At 35.9% G+C, this 21,711-nt stretch overlaps 1 protein-coding gene across 4 annotated transcripts in view; it reads right to left on the reverse strand.

Annotated features, from left to right (window-relative positions):
- The window catches only part of Nf1 (neurofibromin 1), a 252,748-nt gene that overhangs the window by 4,059 nt on the left and 226,978 nt on the right, over nt 1-21,711 (reverse strand). For all 4 annotated transcript variants that reach the window (XM_027923915.2, XM_071603262.1, XM_071603261.1 and 1 more), the window contains 7 exons: nt 20,236-20,393; nt 18,014-18,136; nt 17,488-17,618; nt 17,207-17,307; nt 15,313-15,455; nt 14,940-14,986; nt 13,446-13,662 (listed from right to left, as the gene is read on the reverse strand). In XM_027923915.2, coding sequence (XP_027779716.1) covers nt 13,446-13,662; nt 14,940-14,986; nt 15,313-15,455; nt 17,207-17,307; nt 17,488-17,618; nt 18,014-18,136; nt 20,236-20,393 — 920 coding nt within the window. The remainder of the gene's footprint in view (nt 1-13,445; nt 13,663-14,939; nt 14,987-15,312; nt 15,456-17,206; nt 17,308-17,487; nt 17,619-18,013; nt 18,137-20,235; nt 20,394-21,711) is intronic.

Raw genomic sequence — 21,711 nt, forward strand, 5'->3', positions numbered from 1 at the left:
CAAATCATACCAGCAGCGTCCAGTAGAGGGCAGCTTCTAGCCACACATCTTTACTCCTGTTTATAAAAGAGAACATCCTTTCGGGTCCCAAAGCGTACTATAGTCTTTTCGCAAATTTGTCATTTCAAAGAAAAACACGTGCTATTTATTTTTTTTGCATCTCAGTGCCAGTTCCAAAGGAACCTAAGTATTTACTGAGAAAATAATATATCACAAAGGTTATACTTTAGAATCTTTGCTTTTTTCCAACTGTGGCAAGTCATTGTGCATTTCTCAAACATAAACATTTGTCACTTATTTCTCTTATGGAGATCAAACTTCCAAAGGCAGGGCCCTACAGTGAATTTTATAAATTAAGTAGTAACCTTAGAAAAGTAATCAGAAACACAAAGTATATATATATTTTTAAAAATCAGATGAGTGAAGATTACAAATTAGGTTATGAAATAGCGGCTATCCTTAGGAAAGCAGTGACTGAAGGAGGCATGAGGGCGGCTTCTCAGGTGCTGGGAATGTTCTGTTTCTTGATCTGGATGTTGCATTTCAAGTGTGTTTGCTTCTTAAAAGTTCATGATTTAGGTCTTCCACCTATTTCACTTCAATGAAATTTGCTCCCACGTAACTTGATACCCATCAATGGCCTAACTGCGGGAGCAGAGCATTTTAGTAATTTGTATCAAAACGAAAAGCACTGATTGTTATTTATAGATATAGAAAGATGCTCATAACTTTTTGAATAAGAAAAAAAAATAAACCATTACTATTTTAAAAAAAGGCTAAGAATATATTTGCTAAAATGATATATTTGGACAGTACTTTTTCCCAGGTAATTTTTACTTTATTCTTATCTGTATCATTTGAATTTTAAAATAATCATTAAATTTGGGAATGAAAAAAATTCCATTTTTGGGCAAAAAGTAGTATTTCAAGTCAAGAAGTATTTACTATGCTGCAGAAAATGTACAGTTCTATGCAGCTACTTGTTGGCTTATGAACAGGAATGAATCTGGGGTGATCTTCCTCTAGGAGCCACACATCCTTCATTGGATTCAGTCCTGAATTCAAGTCAGTGTCAGGAATCCAGAAGTACATGACCAGATTTACACAGGCTCAACAGAGGTTTGCTGTAGTGAATTATCAAAGGAACATGGACATTCATCAGTTGATGATAATGTGAACTGAACACATTTTAAAATGTCAGTTACATCTCTCCAGAAGCCAAGCAGAGTTAAACCAGTATTGAGAATGTGTACTTCAATCAAATTCAAACGAAGATGAGTAGAAGAAAACATTGTAATCATAAAATCTGTCTTTGAACAACAGAATTTTGGGTAATTTTTATTCTCTTCTTTATAGTGATTTGCATCTTCTCCAGAGCTTTAAAAGGCTGAAACAAAACTGAAGAGGATGCTCATAATTTCTTAAGTGCCTTGAATGTCCTTGTGATGTATGTTTATGCAGGCTCTTTTAATTGCCTTGCCTATCTCTACAAGATATAATTCAATCTCTATTTTTTTTTCTTCTCATCGCGACTTCTTTTGAGGTACATTCTTCTGTCTCCTGCAAAGAACTACTTTCTACCCCCTTAATTTTATAGTTTAACTTATATGATCACAACTTGTATATACATCTTATTTCTTCCCACAGAAGGAAAAAAACACATGGAAGGGAATCACTTATTATTCATTTTTTGTTTTCTTACATAATCCAGTTGATTATTTTCAATAAAGATTGGTTGGACTGAATGCTTCCATTTTAAAATGCAATAGCTGGATCCCTGTAGTTCAGAACCCAAAAGCATGAAATCCCTGATCCCCAGGGGGTAGTATATTTTTAGTAGAAAAGACCCCCCCACACACCTCCCGCCAATTTGGCTTTCTTCATTTTAAATTATCACAAAACTTGCCAGTGTATTTGACCTTTTATTTCTTTAAATTTGCATATTGGTCTACAAGTTCAAGTATAATATTTTCTTATCTGGGGTTATTTCCTAAATAGAAATTCATTTCCTTACAGGAAATAGGAAGACAAAACTTAAGAAAACATGCGTTTGAAGTAATGTGGTGCTAGCATATGCAGTGTAGGTAACCACCGAGAAGGTCCTGTGGTGCTCTGCCAGCATCTGCCACCTTGGGGCTCCTTTCTGTGTGTTCCTTCAGTGCATCCTTGTCACTGCTCTCCCATGGGTCACTCTGAGAAGAAAACATCCTTAAACTGCAAGACAGCAATGCTTCTGTCTGGGGACAAGGGCCTGCTCATTGGTATTCTTTTTTATTTTTAAATTTTTTAAAAATATTTTTTAGTTGTCAATGCAGTTTTTACTTTATTTATTTTTATGTGGTGTTGAGGATCGAACCCAGCGCCTCACGTGTGCTAGGCGAGCGCTCTACCACTAAGCCACAACCCCAGCCCCTCAGTGGTATCCTTAAGAATTAAAATTATACAATGGTAGTTATATAGATTAAGTTACTAGGGTGAAGGTTTTTTCAAAGAAGGGCTAAGAATATTCTACTTTTTAAAATCAGAGACTCTGCGTCTAATAGAAGAAAAAGTAGGCCCTAATCTTCATCACATAGGGCTAGGCTCCAACTTCCTTAATGAGACTCCTATAGCACAAGAATTAAAACCAAGAATCAACAAATGGGATGGATTTAAACTAAAAAGAAAAAGAAATAATCTGTGAGGTGAACAGGGAGCCTACATCCTGGGAAAAAATTTTTACCTCTCACACATCAGATAGAGTTCTAATCTCTAGGATATATAAAGAGCTCAACAAGCATCAAAAAAACCAAATAATCCAATCAATAAATGGGCCAAGGACCTGAACAGACACTTCTCAGAAGAGGGTATACAATCAATCAACAAATATATGAAAAAATGCTCATCATCTCTAGCAATCAGAGAAATGCAAATCAAAATTACTCTAAAATACCATCTTACCTCAGTAAGAATGGCAGCTATTATGAAGACAAACAACAAGTGTTGGTGAGGATGCAGGAGAAAAAGGTGCACTCATATACACTGCTGGTGGGACTGCAAATTAGTGCAGCCAATTTGGAAAGCAGTATGGAGATTCCTTGGAAAGCTGGGAATGGAACCACCATTTGACCCAGCTATTCCTCTTCTCGGACTAAACCCAAAGGACCTAAAAACAGCATACTACAGGGACACAGCCACATCAATGTTTATAGCAGCACAATTCACAATAGCTAAACTGTGGAGCCAACTTAGATGTCCTTCAGTGGATGAATGGATAAAAAAATGTGGTGTTTATACACAATGGGATATTACTCAGCACTAAAAAAAGAATAAGATCATGGCATTTGCAGGGAAATGGACAGCATTAAAGAAGATTATGCTAAGGGAAGTTAGTCAATCCCAAAAAAACAAATGCCGAATGTTTTCTCTGATATAAGGGGGGTGACTCAAAGTGGGGTAGGGAGGGAGAACAGGGGAGGAAGATTACCTCTAGATAGGGAATAGGGATGGGAAGAAAAGGGAGGGAGAAGGGGAATAGCAAGGATGGTGGAAGAAGACGGTCATCATTATACAAAATACATGTATGAAGATGGGAATTTGGTGTCAACATACCTTATATACAAACAGAGATATGATAAATTGTGGTATAAAGGTATATTAAGAATTGTAATGCAAAAAAAAAAAAAATAAGAGAGCTCAAAATAAAAAGAATATTCTACTTTTTTTATTAAGCAAATAACTTTTCAAAACTCAAATTAAAAATTTAAAAAATTTAAAAGGAGATGCCAAAAAATGTTATTGAACAATGTATCTATCTTTAAAAGCACTCAGATTATCAGCTAGACTCCCCATATGGAGACAGAGAACCCATTCTGCACTGGTAGTCTGTATTTTAGAAGCCCCTTCCATTATGGAAATACCTCCAAAAAAGTAGAGCCTCACTGCCTGAGGGTATCAAGGTGCAATATACTTTTTTTGTTGTTTGGTTTTCGAAAGGGGTCTTGCTATGTTGTCTAGGTTAGGCTTGAACCCACAAACCTGCCTCAGCCTCATATAATCAGGGATTATAGGTATGCACCACTGTTTTTTGTTCAGGTGATATTTTAAATGAGTGAGAAAGCCCTTGGTATTGTACTTCTTTTCATCAAGTCCCCTCAGAAGCTTTGTGTTTTAGTTTCTCTTATGCCCCCTAAAGTACTGGCTCTCTCTTCCCACCTCCAGCAGGCAAAAGGCAAAAAATCCAAGAGATGACAGAAACCCAGGGGCTGCCATCCAAAGGAAATAAAGCTAACACTTCCATTGGTCCTGCTAGTTTAAATTCCCCCCCCCCCCCCCCCAGATAGGCTGTGGTCAAACATCAGCCAGTTATAAACATGCAGGGCAGAAGAAGCTGAAAATTCTCTTTGGCAGTGTATTAACAGCATGATGCTTCAAACCAAGTGTGGTGGTTCCAGATAAAGACAAAATCCTAAATTAAAAGGTGTTATTGGCCAAAGTCATAAAACAAGTAAGTAGGGAAAAGAACTATTAGATCACATTATAGTTACAGGTCTGTCTCCCCTGTGAGACATAAGTTCCTTGAAGGCAGGTATCAGGGTTTGCTTATTTTGATAGCTAGTGATGTACAATCCCAGCCTGACAAATAGCAAAACATGTAAAGCTCTTGAGAAGTTGAACAAAAATGGTTTAGGTAATTTGTAAGACATTATACTGGAAAAAAATGAAAGACTAATAATAAGCCACATCTCCACTAACTGCACAGGAGCACTGGTAGGTTACCTGGCCACACATGGCTTAGTTTATTATACAATATGACAAAACTATCAGAAAACTCTTATGATCTAGCACAGATGTTTGAGGACCAAATTTTGCATCTTGTTGGTTGGATCAGAACTTTTATTTAGCTCTTGTTCTTTCTGTCCTTCTATTTGGGAGTTGGGGATTGAATCCTGGGATCATGCTGGATTCATGCTCTACCACTAAGCTACATCCCAGGGCATCTTGGCTCTAGTTAAGTCGGCAATTCAGGATAATGGCAGACCTTGCCTGTTTCAAAAGGTTGTTAGAAAAATCAGAAAAAAAATCTGGGTGAAGAATTTTTGCACACAAATAATTACTATATAAATTTTCATATTCCTAATATCTAAATAAAAAGACTAAATGATATACTAAGCTTCGGTTTTAGAACAAAAGCATAGGACTTAAATCTTATACTAGGAATTTATAAAATTACTGAAGTGAATGTAAATAAGAACAAAATGTAAGAAATGTTCTTAGAAAGGTAACCATGATAACTATAGTTTATTCTTATGCTATAGTAAATACATTAATGGAGACATGTTAAATATAAAATATTTGGAATATTTGTATTTTGAGCTAGATACAAAAAATTGTAACTAAGATTTTAAAAAACATTGTAATAGACTTTCACCAATTGTTAACGCTTCTTTTTCTGTCTCAGCTTTAATATTTCTGTAAACTTACAGAAGAATAAAAAGGATCTTTTATAAGGTAGACACAGTGTGCCACATTTTTCCTTCTTAGTCCATAGAGCTAATTACCATAGTCCTTTTAAAAAACACAAGCAATAGAAGATAGCCAGCTTTAATGTCTATGAAAACACTGGAGTTGGCATAATTTGGGGGGAAAATCAAGTATTTTCTTTTTTAAAAAATATTTATTTAGTTGTAGTTGGACACAATACCTTTTATTTTTTTTATTTTTACGTGGTGCTAAGGACCGAACCCAGGGCCTCACTCACACTAGGCGAGCGCTCTACCGCTGAGCCACAACTCCAGCCCGAAAATCAAGTATTTTCTAAGCTTTAAAGGAAAAAAAAAAAAAAACAAACAAACTTCCTCAAACCACATGTCCTGCTTTTTCACTATTAACCCTCTATTGTGTCTTTTTCTTTTTAAATTTTGAGATAAGGTCTTGCTAAATTGCCCAGGCACTTTAGTTCAGTTTAATTACTGAACTCTGACCATTAATTTCCTAAATAGCTATACTTTTACCATTTGTATTAGAATTAAGAACTTGAACTTGTAATTCTCCTGCCTCAGCTTTCATAGTAGCTGGGATTACAGGTGTGCACCACCATACCTGGTTCTCCCTTGAATTCTTGTTAACCTATTGTGTTAGTCTAGAGCCAAAACTGCAGCTTCAGTGCTCAAGGTGGGTCTATGTGGCTCCTTCAAAGGACAGAACACATTGGATCTGCAGTTCTGTAAGCTCCCAGACCTTATAAAGCAATAACTTTATAAGTTCCCCTGGCGCCTAAAGGCAGACTGAGCTTCCAGGGATTGGTGAGTGATGTCTCATGCCATGTGCCCAGGATGAGTGCCAGGCAAGCAGTATTTCGTGCAAGGACAATGAAAGTGAGGAGTACCTTGATGAGGGAGCAGCTGCATGAAAACTGCTGATTTAGAGCAAGGTAGAGAAGCTGCACAGATACAGAATGGAAGAAAAAACAAAGGAGTGGTGTCAATAACTTTTTTTTTTTTTAAAGGGTGAAAAATGATTAGATTCTGGATAATTACTCTGTTCCCTGGTTTTAAGAAGGAGGGTTTTTTTTTTGGGGGGGGGGGGGGGGGGATACCAGGGAATGAAACCAAGGGCCCTTAACCTCAGAGTCACATCCCCAGCCCTTTTTTATTTTGAGGTTCTCACTAGGTTTGCTTAAAAGCTTTGCTAAATTGCTGAGGCTGGCTTCAAACCTTTGATTCTCCTGTCTCAGCCTTCTGAGCTGCTGGGATTACAGGCATGCACCATCACACCTGGCTTGGAGTCTGGGTTTAATTACTGAACTCTGACCATTAATTTCCTAAATAGCTATACTTTTACCATTTGTATTAGAATTAAGAATTTGGGTTTAAATCAAGAATTAAACTAAAAATGAGAGGAAAATTTAGAAAAGTTATACCATGTCATTGCTTAAATTTTTTTTTTTCTTCCTTAATACAGAGTAATAACAAAGAAAGAGAAAGAAAACAAGTCAACACCAAATACAGCTCTGGTGATACCATAAACAGTATTTAAAACATTAAAATACTTTGAAAGATTTCAAGTCATCTCAAAAAGAGGGGCCTTTAAATTTCTTCTAAAAGGGAGATGTTTTAAACCTAGTAAATACATTAGAAGCATTACTGACTCAGAGCTAAGCCTCATTTTAGAGAAATGGTTTTGATGAAATATCCCTCCATGTACACAACTGTTAGCACTACTGGTCCAGGAATGCTTATGATTACTACTAGCTGATCTACCCTGTTTCCCCAGAGGAAGAGAAGCCAGGCTTGGATGAAGCCAAAAAATAAAGTGGAAAAAGTGAATCTAAAGTGCAGATTCTTTGCTCTAAAAAATTCATGCCCTAATACTAGTAGTAAAATTAGCTGATAAAAGGACAAAATTAGGAACCTTTTTGTAGTTTAAAAAAAAAAAACACTGATAAAAGGATAAAATTAAGGACCTTTTTCCTAGTTAAAAATAAACACTGAAAATGGATCATAGGCTCATTTAAAAATACAACAAACCTCTCATATCTTTTTGAGGTAAAATCTTAAATTTTTGCCATAACACTACTTGAGAAATGTCCCTTTGAACTATCCATATAATTAAAAACAAGTTTTTTTAGTTGTAAATGGACACAATACCTTTGTTTTTATTTATTTTTATTTGGTGCTAGGGTCAAACCCAGTGCCTCACACATGCTAGGCAAGCGCTCTATCACTGAGTAAAGCCACAAACCCCATCCAAATAATTTATAGTACAAGATCCAACATAGGAAGTATCATAAAAGAGGTCTGTGCACACTTGCCACCCTTACTATTCTGAAATCTCTTGGAGACATATATCCTGCCTTAGTAGAAATTGTTAAACAGCCTGAATCAGAAAGAAAGAACTTAAAACCAAGAATGAGATCCATGGGCAAAAACTGTCTAGTCCCTGGTGACCAGGGCCTCGCCCATCTTTAAATATCCCAGAGTATCTAATGCACACCTACAAAATAGGTGTTTAAATGCTTACTGCTTTAAATTACAGTGCGAAAAGTGTTAGGAGACCCTATGATAGAATATAAATTTTAATACTTTGGAAATGGATCTATTTCACTTTTTAATAAGTATTAAGTCCATGTAATTCTATTAGGATTTTTATTTCTACTACACTTGCTCTTTAATAGATAAAGAAGATGAAGGAAGACTACACTTGAAATGCATAAAGTATTCAACATAAGACTTTAATTAAAAAAAAATTAGCTGGGAAAACCACACAAGGCTTGGGTTTACACAAAGAGACAGTTCCATAATTGCCTTTTTTTTTTTTTTTTAAATTAAAGGTAGACAGGTTTTATTTTCTAGTTTTAATCCTGGCTCTTCAATTCATGTCAAACTTAGCTACACTGGGCCTCATAAGGATCAACAGATCACATCTGAAATATTCTTTTATATCATGGAGTAAAGTATTCTCTTCAGGATGTTCTTAGTAGCATTTGAGAAAACCTGAAGAGGCAAAGTTGTAAGTCCATTTAGCTAATGGGTTACAATAAACACGATTTCATGTGTACTGGTCTCCAATGCTAAAAGGCAAGAATTGGAGTGGGGCAGAAGAAGTTAGTTCATCATCTTATCTAGTTGATCTGCAAGCAAATGAATGCTGGAGACCAAAAGAAAATACAATTTAGTGGCTGAACCTGTTATGCACCAAAGCAGGGTCTTGCCTGACATGGAAAGTTTGCAGCAAAAAGATAGCTTGTGTGAAGATCAACTTTTGCTTTTGTAAATAGGCAACAGAGCCTCTGACTGCTTAAAGCTCAGTAGGCATGGTGCTAGTTGATGCTGGGTAATTTGATGGCAAGTCATTTATTCTCTATTTCAGCCAGTGACACAGAGCTTCTTTAAATGTAACTGCTTAGGAATTGGCTGCTGGAAAAGGAGATAAGGAAATATTTTTGGTTTCTATGCAATTAAATAGCAAAATTGAAATGCTAGAATAAGTTAGGAATTTGAGTAAGATACATTGCTTTGGTAGCTAGGTGAGGTGGTGAACACCTGTAATCCCAACAACTGGGGAGGCTAAGGTAGTCGGATCATAAGCTCAAGACCAGTCCCAACAATTTAGTGAGACCTTCAGCAATTTAGCAAGACCCTGTCTCAAAATTAAAAAATTTAAAAAAGGCCTGGGAATGTGGCTCAGTAGCAAAGTGCCCTGGTACCAAAAGATTTGTTGCTTCTTTTAGTTCTTTGTCATCAGCAAACTCAATCCATAAAGAAACAAGGAAATAAAGATATAAAATTACATGGGAGATCAAGATGTGAAACAATATATATAATTACCAAGTATCAACTCTCATCATGAAGAGATATTTCATGAGAGCAAACAATAAAACCATAATAATTATTAAAGAAGAAATTAGGATCCTTTTGTGGAGATAAACCCACAATTTTAAAAAAATATTTATTTTGTAGTTGGACACAATACCTTTATTTTATTTATTTTTATGTGGTGCTGAGGATCAAACACAGGGCCTTGCATCTGCTAGGCGAGCACTCTACCTCTGAGCCACAACCCCAGCCAGAGCCCACAATTTAAAAAATATATATATTTTTAGTTGCAGATGGACATAATACCTTTATTTAATTTATTTTTTATAATGTTGTCCTGAGGATCGACTTCAGGGCCTTAGGCAAGGCAAGCACTCTACCACTGATTTAAAATCCCATGCCCATAAGCCCACAATTTAAAGATACAAAGGGGCTTTCTAGGAAAGTCACTATGGAAAAGTAACTCCAAACACATGTAGTAAATGAGGCAAGCAACACACTTTAGATAGAGGGGAGGTGTGAACACTATGATTTAATTATTTCCATTATTTTTAAAACTTCAGTTTCTTTTGGGAGTACTCAGAGATTTCCAGGGTGTTAGCAGTCTATTCAGGCAGTCATCTTTGTAGAACTACTAGGGGTGACATCATTAGTTTAGAACTATAAACAAAACTTTATGTGCTGTTCTTTTTTTTTTTTTTTTTTTAATGGGACTGGGGATTGAACTCAGGAGAATTCTATCACTGAGATGAGATACTCCTACAGTCCTTTATTTTATTTTGAGACAGCGTTCTGCTCAATTGACTGGGCTGGCCTTGAATTTACAAACATCCTGTCTCAGCTTTCCAAGTAGCTGGGGTTAAGGCATATACCATCAGGCCCAGTATATTCTCTGGTTTTTAAAAACAATTATTTTTTATATTTTGGAGTATTGGGGACCGAACTCAGGGATGGCTCTACCACTGAAACACATTCCCAGCCCTTTCTTAGTTTTTATTATGGGACAGGGTTTTGATAAATTGCCAAGGCTGATCTTGAACTTGTGATCTTCCTGCCTCAGCTTCCCAACTCTCTAGGATTATACCTGGTTTAAGAACAATTCAAAATAAGAAGTTATAGAGTAAGATTGTTCTAGCAAAGCAAGTGGTATGGCTAATGTCCACATACATTGGACATAAGCAATTAATTGACTAGCAGAGGAACCTATACTAATACCTTACTCTTAACCTGATTTTTTTTGTCTCCATTACATAAGATGGACAAGAATATCCCTAACAATTAGTCTGCTTTAAAAAAAAAAAAAAAAAGGTCAATGAAAAAACTAATCATTTTGATATGTTTAACACCATTTTTGCAGCCTAAGACACAAAAGTTTGGTCAAACTAACCAAACTTTAAAAGTAGGAGGAGTATACAGTTTATTTATTTATTTTTCAGTGCTAGGGACTAAACTCAGAGCCTCATGCATGCTAGGCAAGTGATGTACCCAAGTTGCACTCCAACCCATGTGAATTTTCTAACTCTAACCAACTTTAGTGGTTGATAATTCTAAACAACAAAATAACCTAGAAAATAGGGAGCTCCACGAAAGAAAACGTTGATTTTAGGTTAAGGCAGCAGAAGCAATGAGATAGAAATACACAAGAGAAGGAAGGGGAAGGGAAGAGAAAGGAAAGAAGATGACAGATAAATAGAGAAGGCAAAAGAAAGAGTACAGCCTTGGTTCTAAATAGAAGCTGTGGGATAAAGCAATTAACCCAATGCTTCTAAAGCTCAGTTTCCTCATTGCATACAACACTGTTAGCCTAGAATTAAATTACCTGTATGGCTCTCCAGTTCAGAACTCTTAAGAATTTACGTGAGTGTTGGGGAGGGGAGGGGAGTAGAGAAGGAAGTATCCAGTGGCTGCAGTAGAGGTAAGAAAGTAAATTTAAGTTCTTCCTGGCCTGGAGGGCTGAAATGATGAAAATGGGGCAGGACCACAGGCAGATCCTAGATAGTATCAGACTCTTACTAAAACATTAATTACTGGAAGGGCCCCACTCTTGGAGTTTCTGGTGCAGGAGGTCTGGGATGAGACTCTAGCATTTGTATTTATATTTCTAATAAACTCCCTAAAGATCCTGCTGCTGGTCTGAGACCAAACCTGAAGAAACAATGTTCTAGAGAATAAGTGACCAGGGCAAATGACCATGGTTATATGGAAAAAAAGTTGGGCAGGCTCCTCTTACTTTGTAGGGGAAAAAGAATTTCCTGTGAAAGTATTGATAAATAAATGCTAAGAATATAAGGGCTGGGGTTGTGTCTCAGTGGTACGGCACTTGTCTACCATGTGTGAGGCACTGAGTTGGATCCTCAGCACCACATAAAAAATAAATAAAATAAATTTATTAAAAAAGTCGAATATAATTATTTGACAAAATGGTGTATAATATGCATAATATCCTAGATGGTCTCATTCTAAATCTCATGCCAAATTCTTCATATTCTTTAAAAGTATTGTAGAAATTGAAATGTTAATGCAATACTGGGATTATAAACTAGATAGTCTTTTTATTCTGTTATGACCATAACAGAATAGTTATATCATTTGAGATGATACAATATTTTACTTTATTTTATTTTTTGGCAATACTGGCGATTGTACCCAGGGCCTCACGCATGCTAGGCAAGCACTCTACAATTGAGCTACATCCCCAACCCTTTTTATTTGGAGACAGGGTCTCACGAAATTGCTCTGGCTGGCCTGGAATTTATGATCCTCCTGTCTCAGCTACCCAAGTAGCTGGGATTATAGGCATGTGCCTCCATGCTCAGTGTTATTATTTGACTTTTAGAAAAACAAAACAAAACAAACTAACACTTAAAAGAACTAAATAAACTATCTAAAAGGACTTTTCCTTTCAGAATGAGGTGTATTACAAGTGACCATTTCAGAAAATGGAACTTTAAAAAACGAATCCTTCTTTTGAGATTTTTTTTTTTTTTTGGGTGAACCCAGCCCCTTATTCATGCTAGACAATTGCTCTACCACTGAGCCCCTCAAATCCTTCTTTTATGTTAACCATTTTAGAAGGTAATTTTTCTAAATTAAAAATATGACCTAAAAGAAAGAAAAAAGGAACAAAATCTATTTTCCTTCATTGCCCACTGTCATTACAACACCTACAACAGCATCAATTCTGTGATGAGTGGTACCTCTGGGGTCACCCAGAATTGTTTACAACCTTTCACTCTGACAATGAACGAGCCCAGAGTTCTGCAGGTTTGCCATTTCTACTGTCTTGTTCTTGTTTATCTCAATCCCTCTGGCGGTATTAGGTTTTGTTGTTATTTCTGTGGTACTGAGGATTGAACCCAGGCCTAAAAAAAATACCAGGCTAGTGTACTACCACTGAGTTATATCCCCAGAACTTAAATTTTACTTTTGAAACAGGATTTCACTACATTGCTCAAGCTGGTCTTGAATTTGTAGTCCTCCTAAGTAGCTGGGATAAAAGTCATATGCCACCACACTCAGCTATTATTTCTCAGTGTATTGACCTCTAAGTTGCATGCTAACTTGGCTTACTTTATCTACTTGGACCTAAAAATGACTCTAAATGAGGACTATATTTATGATTTAGAGGATTTTTTTTTTTTTTAAGATGACTTTTTTGGTCTGGTTGTTTGTTTAAACCCAGATAATTTCAAGATTGTTGGGTTATTGCTTGCAGCAAGAAGTGGGGTACTATCAGATTTTGTGTGTGTGTATATATATATATATATTTTTTTTATGTGGTATGCAATATTAGAGACACAGAAGTCCTTAGGGGAATGTATGGTATACTAGTAAAAGAATTGTAGTTATGTTCACTTAAAGGGTAATGCAACTTAGATTACCCTTCTTACCCAAACTCTGAAAATCCTATCAACCCTGGAAACCTATGTGAACACTATGAACATTTCACTATCTTACATACAATTTGTTGGAAAGTAGAAAACTTTATAGGGTTAACAACATTTAGCTCAGGTACAAGGTAAAGAAGAACTATAAGGTGAATCTCATGAGAAAAAGGTAAAACCTGTAATAATCTGATCACAAGGGAATTCCTAATGTTGGTAACTTAATATTATTGCTTAAAGTCATATAAAGATCACATTTACTGACCTGGGGAATGCTGGGAAGTTGCAAGTGAGGTCATGGAATTAGAGAGGTTAAGGTTGGCAGTGATACTAAGCTGGCTCTGCAGTGCAGGAGGGTAAGGAGATGTGGGTGTCAGGAGGGACTCCTCACTGGTTTCTTCATCAATTCCAGGCAAGTACGTGTCAATCAAGGCATCAAGAAACTTAACAATAAGCTCAGCATAGTCTGGGATTTGTGTTTGCTGTAATGGAAAATAGGAAATTATTTTAGCTCCGTTAAAAAAAAATTCCCTCTGAAGCCAAAAAAAGGTTAATTTTTATTTGGGGCTTAATTTATTATTTTTCTTCCTTTGTCTGTTATAGATCATTAAAAAAGGGGGAATGGAGTAATATTTATAGACTGGCTTACAATTGGGAATTTTATTCAGCTTACGCTTAAAGCTTCCAGATGAACCTACAATTTCTGAAAGCCATGCACAGACTGAATTTAATACTAAGACAATATAATCATCAGGAATGATGTCTAGCCAATTTTCCAAAACAGAGAAAATGAGCAGAGAATCATCCCAGCTGCTATTTATATTCCACTAACTAGACACTGCAAAGAGCTCAGAGGGTTATGGCAATCCAACTACAAAAGCTTATTTCTGGGACTTCAGGCCTGCTTTTTTTAGTGAAGACCTGTTCATATCAAGAGATATTCAGTCATAGTTAAGACAATATAAACTAAATACCCAATTTTTAAAACCAGAACAAGGTTTAGATAACTCATATTAACACCCCTCTACCTAGAACCCTGCACCAGGAATGTTGGGGAAAAGAAATAGAAGTCCTGCCTTCAAGGAACTTCCATCAATTTGGAGAGAGGACATATACAGAGAAAATAATTAAATACAGATTTATGTAGCAAATACAGATTTATTAGCACTATAACAACTAATGCCAATCAAAGAACAAAATGAACAAAGAGGAATGAATCTAATCCAACAGCTGGATGTCAAAATATCTTCATAAGATAATGCTCCTTGCTAGTCACAAGATAGGAAAACAAATCTTACAATGAACAACTTTCCTAAAAACACTGTGTTTAATTATGTTATGCACATGCAGGAATATGGCATAATGAATCCAACTATTATGTATAATTATAATGCACCAATAAAAACAAATGAATAAAAATACCATGTTTGAACTGCTACTTTGGTTTTCAGTGTTGTATGTGTGTGTGTTTTCTTCTGTGTATTGAGGATTTAACCCAGAGGTGTGCTTTATCACTGAGCCACATCACCAGTCTTTTTTATTTTTTATTTTGAGACAGGGTCTCCCTAAGTTCTTAGGGCCTCAACAAATTGCTGAGGCTGGCTTTGAACTCATGATCCTCCTGCCTCAGCCTCTCGAGTTGTTGGGATTACAGGTGTGTGCCATTATACTCAGCATATTATGTGGTTTTAAAGCAGAAACATTCATGTGGATAAAACTGTTGTTTAGTCAAAAATAAGAGAAAAATATATTTTCTTACCTTTGAAAAAGGTCCTGCAAACCGCCATAAACCATTAAAACCAAAACCTGCAACAAATCAAATATTTCTCTTATAACAAGATATCTTTTAACCATAACAGAAATAATTATGATAGCTCATGGGTAAAACCTGTGCATGCACAAACTGAAAATATTTTAGAATCAATGTCAAAGCAGATTAAAACTTAATTAAAATAGACTTAGTATAAAACCATATTTTAATAAAATTGTCAAGCAATATTGAACACATAATTGAGTAAACAAATGGTTTATATAGGAGAAAGTATGAAGCAGCCTATCCGTTATGAAGAATTCTCTAGTCAGTGCATTCTACAACAGTGCACACATCAGCAAATTCATCAATCATCCATTACTTTGCAGGTAAGATGTTTGGTATTGTGGTGGGGATTCTTCATGGTACACCACACTCTGCACAATTCCATGGATTGGATTTAACAAATTTGGATCTTGGCACAATGACAATAAGGTGTTGATCTTAGAGTCCAACAAATTATGCCTAAAAAAATAGAAGTCAATAAAGGAACATTTTAGGTAATTTTTAAACTAAAATATTTGTATAATATATATTCCTCAGAACAAAGTGACAAAATTGAAGGGAGATGAATACTTTTATTTTGGGAGGGGGGTACCAGGGGGGGTATCAGGGGCACTCAACCACTGAGCGACATCCCGAGCCCTATATCTTGTATTTTATTTAGAGACAGGGTCTCACTGAGTTGCTTAGTGCCTTGCTAAGTTGCTGAGGCTGGCTTTGAATTCTCGATCCTCCTGCCTCAGCCTCCTGAGCCACTGGGATTACAGGTGTGCACCACAGTGCCAGGCTGAGATGAATACTTTTAACTTTCTGGTACTCTTCTATATTTCCCAAATTTTCTATAATGAATTTATGTGTTTGCTTGTTGGGTTTGTCTTTCATTTTAAATCATCAGGGAAAATACAGTAAAATCAAACAACTAGAGGTGTCATATAATCATTTCTAATCATACTTGTGGTAAATGTTTTTTTAACACAAGGTTGGAGTCTGCCTGCCATTTAGCATGTTTTAGAACCATCTCTTTTTGCTGACTGCTGATATGTATCCAGGGAGTTAAAAAACTAAATTTAATACTAATTAGTGCTTTAAAATCCTGAATCTAGCTGGGCGTGGTGGCACACACCTGTAATCCCAGTGGCTCGGGAGGTTGAGGCAGGATCTTGATTTCAAAGCCTGCCTCAGCAAAAAGCAAGGTGCTGAGCAACTCAGTGAGACCCTGTCTTTAAAGTGGGGGTGTAGGGGGGAAGAATTCAAATTTAATATTATTTAAAAAAAATTTTTTTAGATGTTGATGGAACTTTATTTTATCTATCTATCTATTTATTTATTTTAGTTGTATATGGACTCAATGCCTTTATTTGTTTTTATGTGATGCTAGGATTGAACCCAGTACCTTACACACATGGTAGGCAAGCACTCTAGCACTGAGCCACAACCCCAGCCCAATTGAATATTATTAAAGAAAGCAAAAATTAGTTTGGAGGAAGTGAAATATATGATCCAATGGAATCTTAGTAAGAAACTATTTCTAATCCTAGCTGCACTCCAATAATAAAAAGAAATAAGACCTAACTATATAAAATTTAGAAATTTAAAAACAAGATTAACCAAAACTAAGGAAACAATTATGCTACATAGAAAGCATAGATCAGGAATAGAATACCCTAAATTTCTTTGGGTTCTTTGTGGGTTTTTTTGTTTTCAGTGTGGAGGAGGGACTGGGGATTGAACCCAGGGGAGCTTTACCAATGAGCTGCATCTCCAGTCCTTTTAATTTATTTTGAGACAGATCTCATTATGTTGCCCATGGACTGGCTAAATTGCTGAGGTTGGCCTCGAAATTGTAGTCCTCTTGTCTCAGCCTCCTCAGTCACTGAGATTATAGGGTTCCCCCATGCCCATCTAAAGTTAGCTTTATCATGCCCATTTTATGCTATCTTTATAAAGCATTTGACATAAAGACAGGTATAAAAGTTAGCTAAAATTAAAAGGAGTGCTGGCTAGGCATGGTGGTACATGCCTGTAATTCCAATGACTTAGGAGGCTGAGGCAAGAGGATTTCAAGTTTGAGACCAGTCTTGGAAACTTAGAGACCATAACTCAAAAAAAAAAAAAAAAAAATGCCAGGGATATAGCTCAGTAGTAAAGTACTTCTGGGTTCAGTCCCCAGTACCATAAAAACAAAAATAAAAAAAACAAAAGGAAATACTTACACAACAGGAAAAACTTTGGGGAACACAACACTGGCCTCTGCTAAGTATTCATAAAGAATTCGTTGATCAAATTCATCTGTGGTGTATTTTACCAATGTAGCCTGCCAAGATGCAGAAAAGTAAATAAACATTTAAAAAAATTTTGTGGCTGAACTGTTATCTGTTTTGGTGAGAAGTAGATGATCTTCCTTTCATGCTTTTAATATTAAGTGGCTCCTAACAGTAGACTGGAATAAAAATTTGAGGGGGAAAAAAAATTCTCAAAAAGTAAAAATCCTTACTAGAACGGTAAGAAGAAGCGCTTGGATCTTCGGATCAGTAAGTACTTCTTCATCCAAAAGAACATTTGATTCAGACACTGAAACTTTACGCAAATGCGAGTGCTGTTGTGATGAGGAAATCCTCTGAGTTTCTACAGTAAGATATGGATTAACACAATCAGCTGTATTAACAGAGCATGTAGACAACCATTTTGCCTAACATATTTTCATGTCACTTCTAAAGTTCAAAAGGTTTTCAGTAGATACTTCAAATATTAACATAAACATCATACAGAATTACTATTCATCTACACAAAAAGTTGGCTAGCTATTTACAATGCTGTGTATAATATATTTGATTACTTTTTACACAGGTTTCAGGATAACTGTCATTTTAAGGACTGTAGAGCCTATCTTACAAAAAAGGATAAATTTCTATATTGCATCCTGAAGATGTAAAGACATGGATGGAAAGTAAATACAGCTTTTCTATACTCTCCCACCTTATTGTCAATGATCTAGATCAAATATTAACTTTGTTTCTCACCCATTTCATAATCAGTTTCTGCTACTCTCCTCATTTTGGGGGGTGTTGTGATCCCCGATTCCATTTCTTGCCTTTTAGGAGCCTTTGTGTCTGATATCAAGTGATCAAAACTTTTCCTTGTTCCTATAAACAGAAGTTACAGAATATGGAAGTTCATTAACCACGATGTCTATGAATAAGAATATGCTAAAAAGAAAAACGCTTGAATATAAAGTGTTTAAGATGTTCCTGCCTTAGCACAGAGCTACATCATTTTTTGCTTGGACTACTGTATTAATCTCTTAAATAGTTCCCTAGTCAAAATCTCTGCCTATTTCTCCACATTGCTTCCAGAAAGTTTCTAAAAAGCAAATAAAATTTGGTCATGTTCTTACTTACTTAAAGATCTCTGCTTGATACATGGTAAGGCTAAATCTCTAAATCTCTGAAGAGGGCACATAAAATCTTTCACAATAAAGTTCTGATTCTTCTCTACCCTCATTTCCTACACCATTCCCCATGATGGCATAATGCACTGTCTGTTCTTTCCTAACTTCAGTAGTCAGGCGATTCCTCCTTTCTCTTGAATAAATGCCCTTCTCTATCCTGTGTCTACCTGGCAAACATATATTAAATCTTCAAGACTTGGTTCAAATGTTATTGCAGCTTTCCCATAATTTCGTCAAGACCTCAGTTTCCCTATTATATCACTGTAATGGCTCCTGGCAGACGCTATTGATGCTGGTGAGCTGACTATATCTTGGTCATGAAACTATAAGCTCCTCCAGGGCAGAGACCATAAATTTTGCACCCTGAACATGCACTGAATGAATTCAATACCACATTTTCTCTGGTTAGTTTTTCACTTATGGCTTACTTAGCATCTCTCATCAGTCTAATTTTCACTTGGGCATTTAAGATGCAAACCATTGCATATTTGCCTCATTAGTAGTTGTGGGTGTTAATTTTGGCAATCAAATCAAGGGAAAGGGGGACAACTTCCTTGACACAAAAATCCAGAATTACAAAACACAAAGTAACCAGGAAACTCCTAGAAGATTATTTACCACAAAGTATTAACAGAAAAGAACTCAAACAAAAAGTAACAGACATCTGTGTGACTAGTAACAGTGATTATCATTCACAGTTTCCATTTCTTTCATGGTTTACTGGCAGGTTATTTATTTTGTACTTTGTTGTTTGTTCACTAATTTCCTTATGAACACAAACATTTTTCCAATACTACTTCAAGATATTTAAATATGTTTGCATGGATAACTGAAATTCCACTGAACCATTCACAATGCTGGTCATAGAAATAGATACCAACATATTCTAGTAATAATGAAAAGTTCAAAGGGAATACAGAACTGCTTTGCATTTCCTCTGTGATGTGAGGTAGATCAGTGGGCTCTTCCAGGAATTTACTTTCAGTTTCTGAAACAGAAAAGGATCTTATAGCATTTTAGGTGTATTTTTCATAGACGAATATTGGTAGAACTGAGCAATCTTAACTCTCAAAAATTAAACCTTCTTATAATATTGAAAAATACATTATTTTACTTTTTGTCATTTCAAAGATAACATGGGAAATACTATTATCATAGCTTCATACCATTTTGGTGTATTCTGCTTTCAAATGATAATTTTGCGAAATATCCCAAAAGCCCAGAGTATACCAAGACTCTTTTCTTCTTGTAGGTGTCTAATGGTTTTCCTATTGCCATTGCCTGCTACCCACCCAAGGGAGAAAACAAGAAGAGTTGTAGTAGTTAAAGAATCAGGAAATAAACAAACCCTTATTTCAAGGTCTCATTTGAATTTCTCTATCTCAATTGACAATGGCTTAATTTATCAAACCCTCTTATAACTGGCATAAAAAAACTTTGCCACAGTGAGCCGGATGTGGTGGCACACACCTGTAATCTCAGCAGCTGGGGAGGCTGAGACACAGGATTGCCAGTTCAAAGCCAACCTCAGCAACTTAGTGAGGCGCTAAGCAACTCAGTGAGACCCTGTTTCTAAATAAAATACAAAATAGGGCTGGGGATGTGGCTCAGTGGTTGAGTACCCCTGAGTTCAATTCCCAGTACCAAAACAAAACAAAGACTTTGCCACAGTGAAACAGAAAAATTTTGATAATATAAAACAGTTTCAAATAATCTTTTCAAGCGTGAAAGCCTCTGATTGTTTTCCAGAATAATACTACATTTAAGAATTGTACAAAATTAAGATAAACTAACCAAGCAACTTTTTAGTGTTGGCCTGAGAAGGCTGCCCCATGTCCAAACTCATGGATTTCCTGGCTCGGGGACTGGTTTGGCCTACAGTTGGATAGCTGGCTGCAAGGTACCCTTCAGAACCTTTGGGAGAGGACCATGGTTGGTTCTCCTTTAGTGTCCTAAGAGATTTAATCAGAAAGAATTAATTGACATGGTGACAAATACAACCAATGTTTGCCCATTCCAAGTAGCTTTTCTATTACTAATGACAGCAATCAATATTAAAACTGCACTTTAAAGGGCTTTACAGTACAAACTCTGAATGCATTCCCAGGAAATATTATCTTCCTTGCCATGGTATCTTGTACATAGTAGGGACTCACCAAAGGCTAAACAGAAAGAATTATACTACATTGATTCTATTCATTGCTTTTCTTGTTAAACATTTTCACATTTTTTTTTTTTTTTTTTTTTTGGTGCTGGGGCTAAAGCCCAGAACCTCAAGCATGCTAGACAAACACTCTACAACTTAGCTATATACCTAGTTCTTAATTAACTTTTTAAATTGACAAGTAAAAATTGTGTATGTGTATGTATACACGGAATAACTAAATCAAACTAAATAACATGCATTATTTCACATATTTATAATTTACTTGTGGTGAGAACACTTAAAATTTACTTTCAGCAATTTTCAGGCAGACAATAAACACAGACAATTAAACAGATCATTATATTGTATACTTCTGAACTTAAATGCACTTAAAAAAATACCTTTATTTACTAATTTATTTTTATGTGGTGCTGAGGATCGAACCCAGTGCATCACACATGCTAGGCAAGTGCTCTACCACTGAGCTACAACCCCAGCCCTGCACTGATTTTTTAAATAGAGAAAAATCAAGTTTAGGCAATTATTTTCTTGGTTTAAATACCAAGAAAATCAAACTTTAAATTATTTGGCTTGATTGGGAACTGTCAATCAAACGTTGACAGGGGAACTGTCAGGCAAACTCACTTTCTCCTTTCCATAACAAAAAGGACAGAAGAAATACAGTCATAAAATGGCTAATGAATAAGACTACTGCATACCAAGTATATGCAGATAAATTTTGCATACACTGTTAAAAATCTTATTGGGAAACCATGGAAGGCTTTTTTTTAAAAAAGCAGAAAGTTAATAAATTGAATAATATAAGCTCTACAAATAAGAGATTCTATGTTCAATGTTGTATCTAAACCTTAAAGATATTTTTGTTTAGAGCTGGGTGTGGTGGCGCACACCTGTAATCTCAGCAGCTCTGGAAGCTGAGACAACAGGATTGCCAGTTCAAAGCAAGGCTCAGCAAAAGTGAAGCACTAAGCAACAAAATAGGGCTAGGGATGTGGCTCAGTGGTCGAGTGCCTTTGAGTTCAATCCCCAGTACCCAAAAAATTAAAATTAAATATTTTTGTTTAATTGAAAATGCCAAAAAATCCCCAAATGATGCCATTTCA

Source organism: Marmota flaviventris, chromosome 17 (genome assembly GCF_047511675.1).
Source record: "Marmota flaviventris isolate mMarFla1 chromosome 17, mMarFla1.hap1, whole genome shotgun sequence".
NCBI lineage: Eukaryota > Metazoa > Chordata > Mammalia > Rodentia > Sciuridae > Marmota > Marmota flaviventris.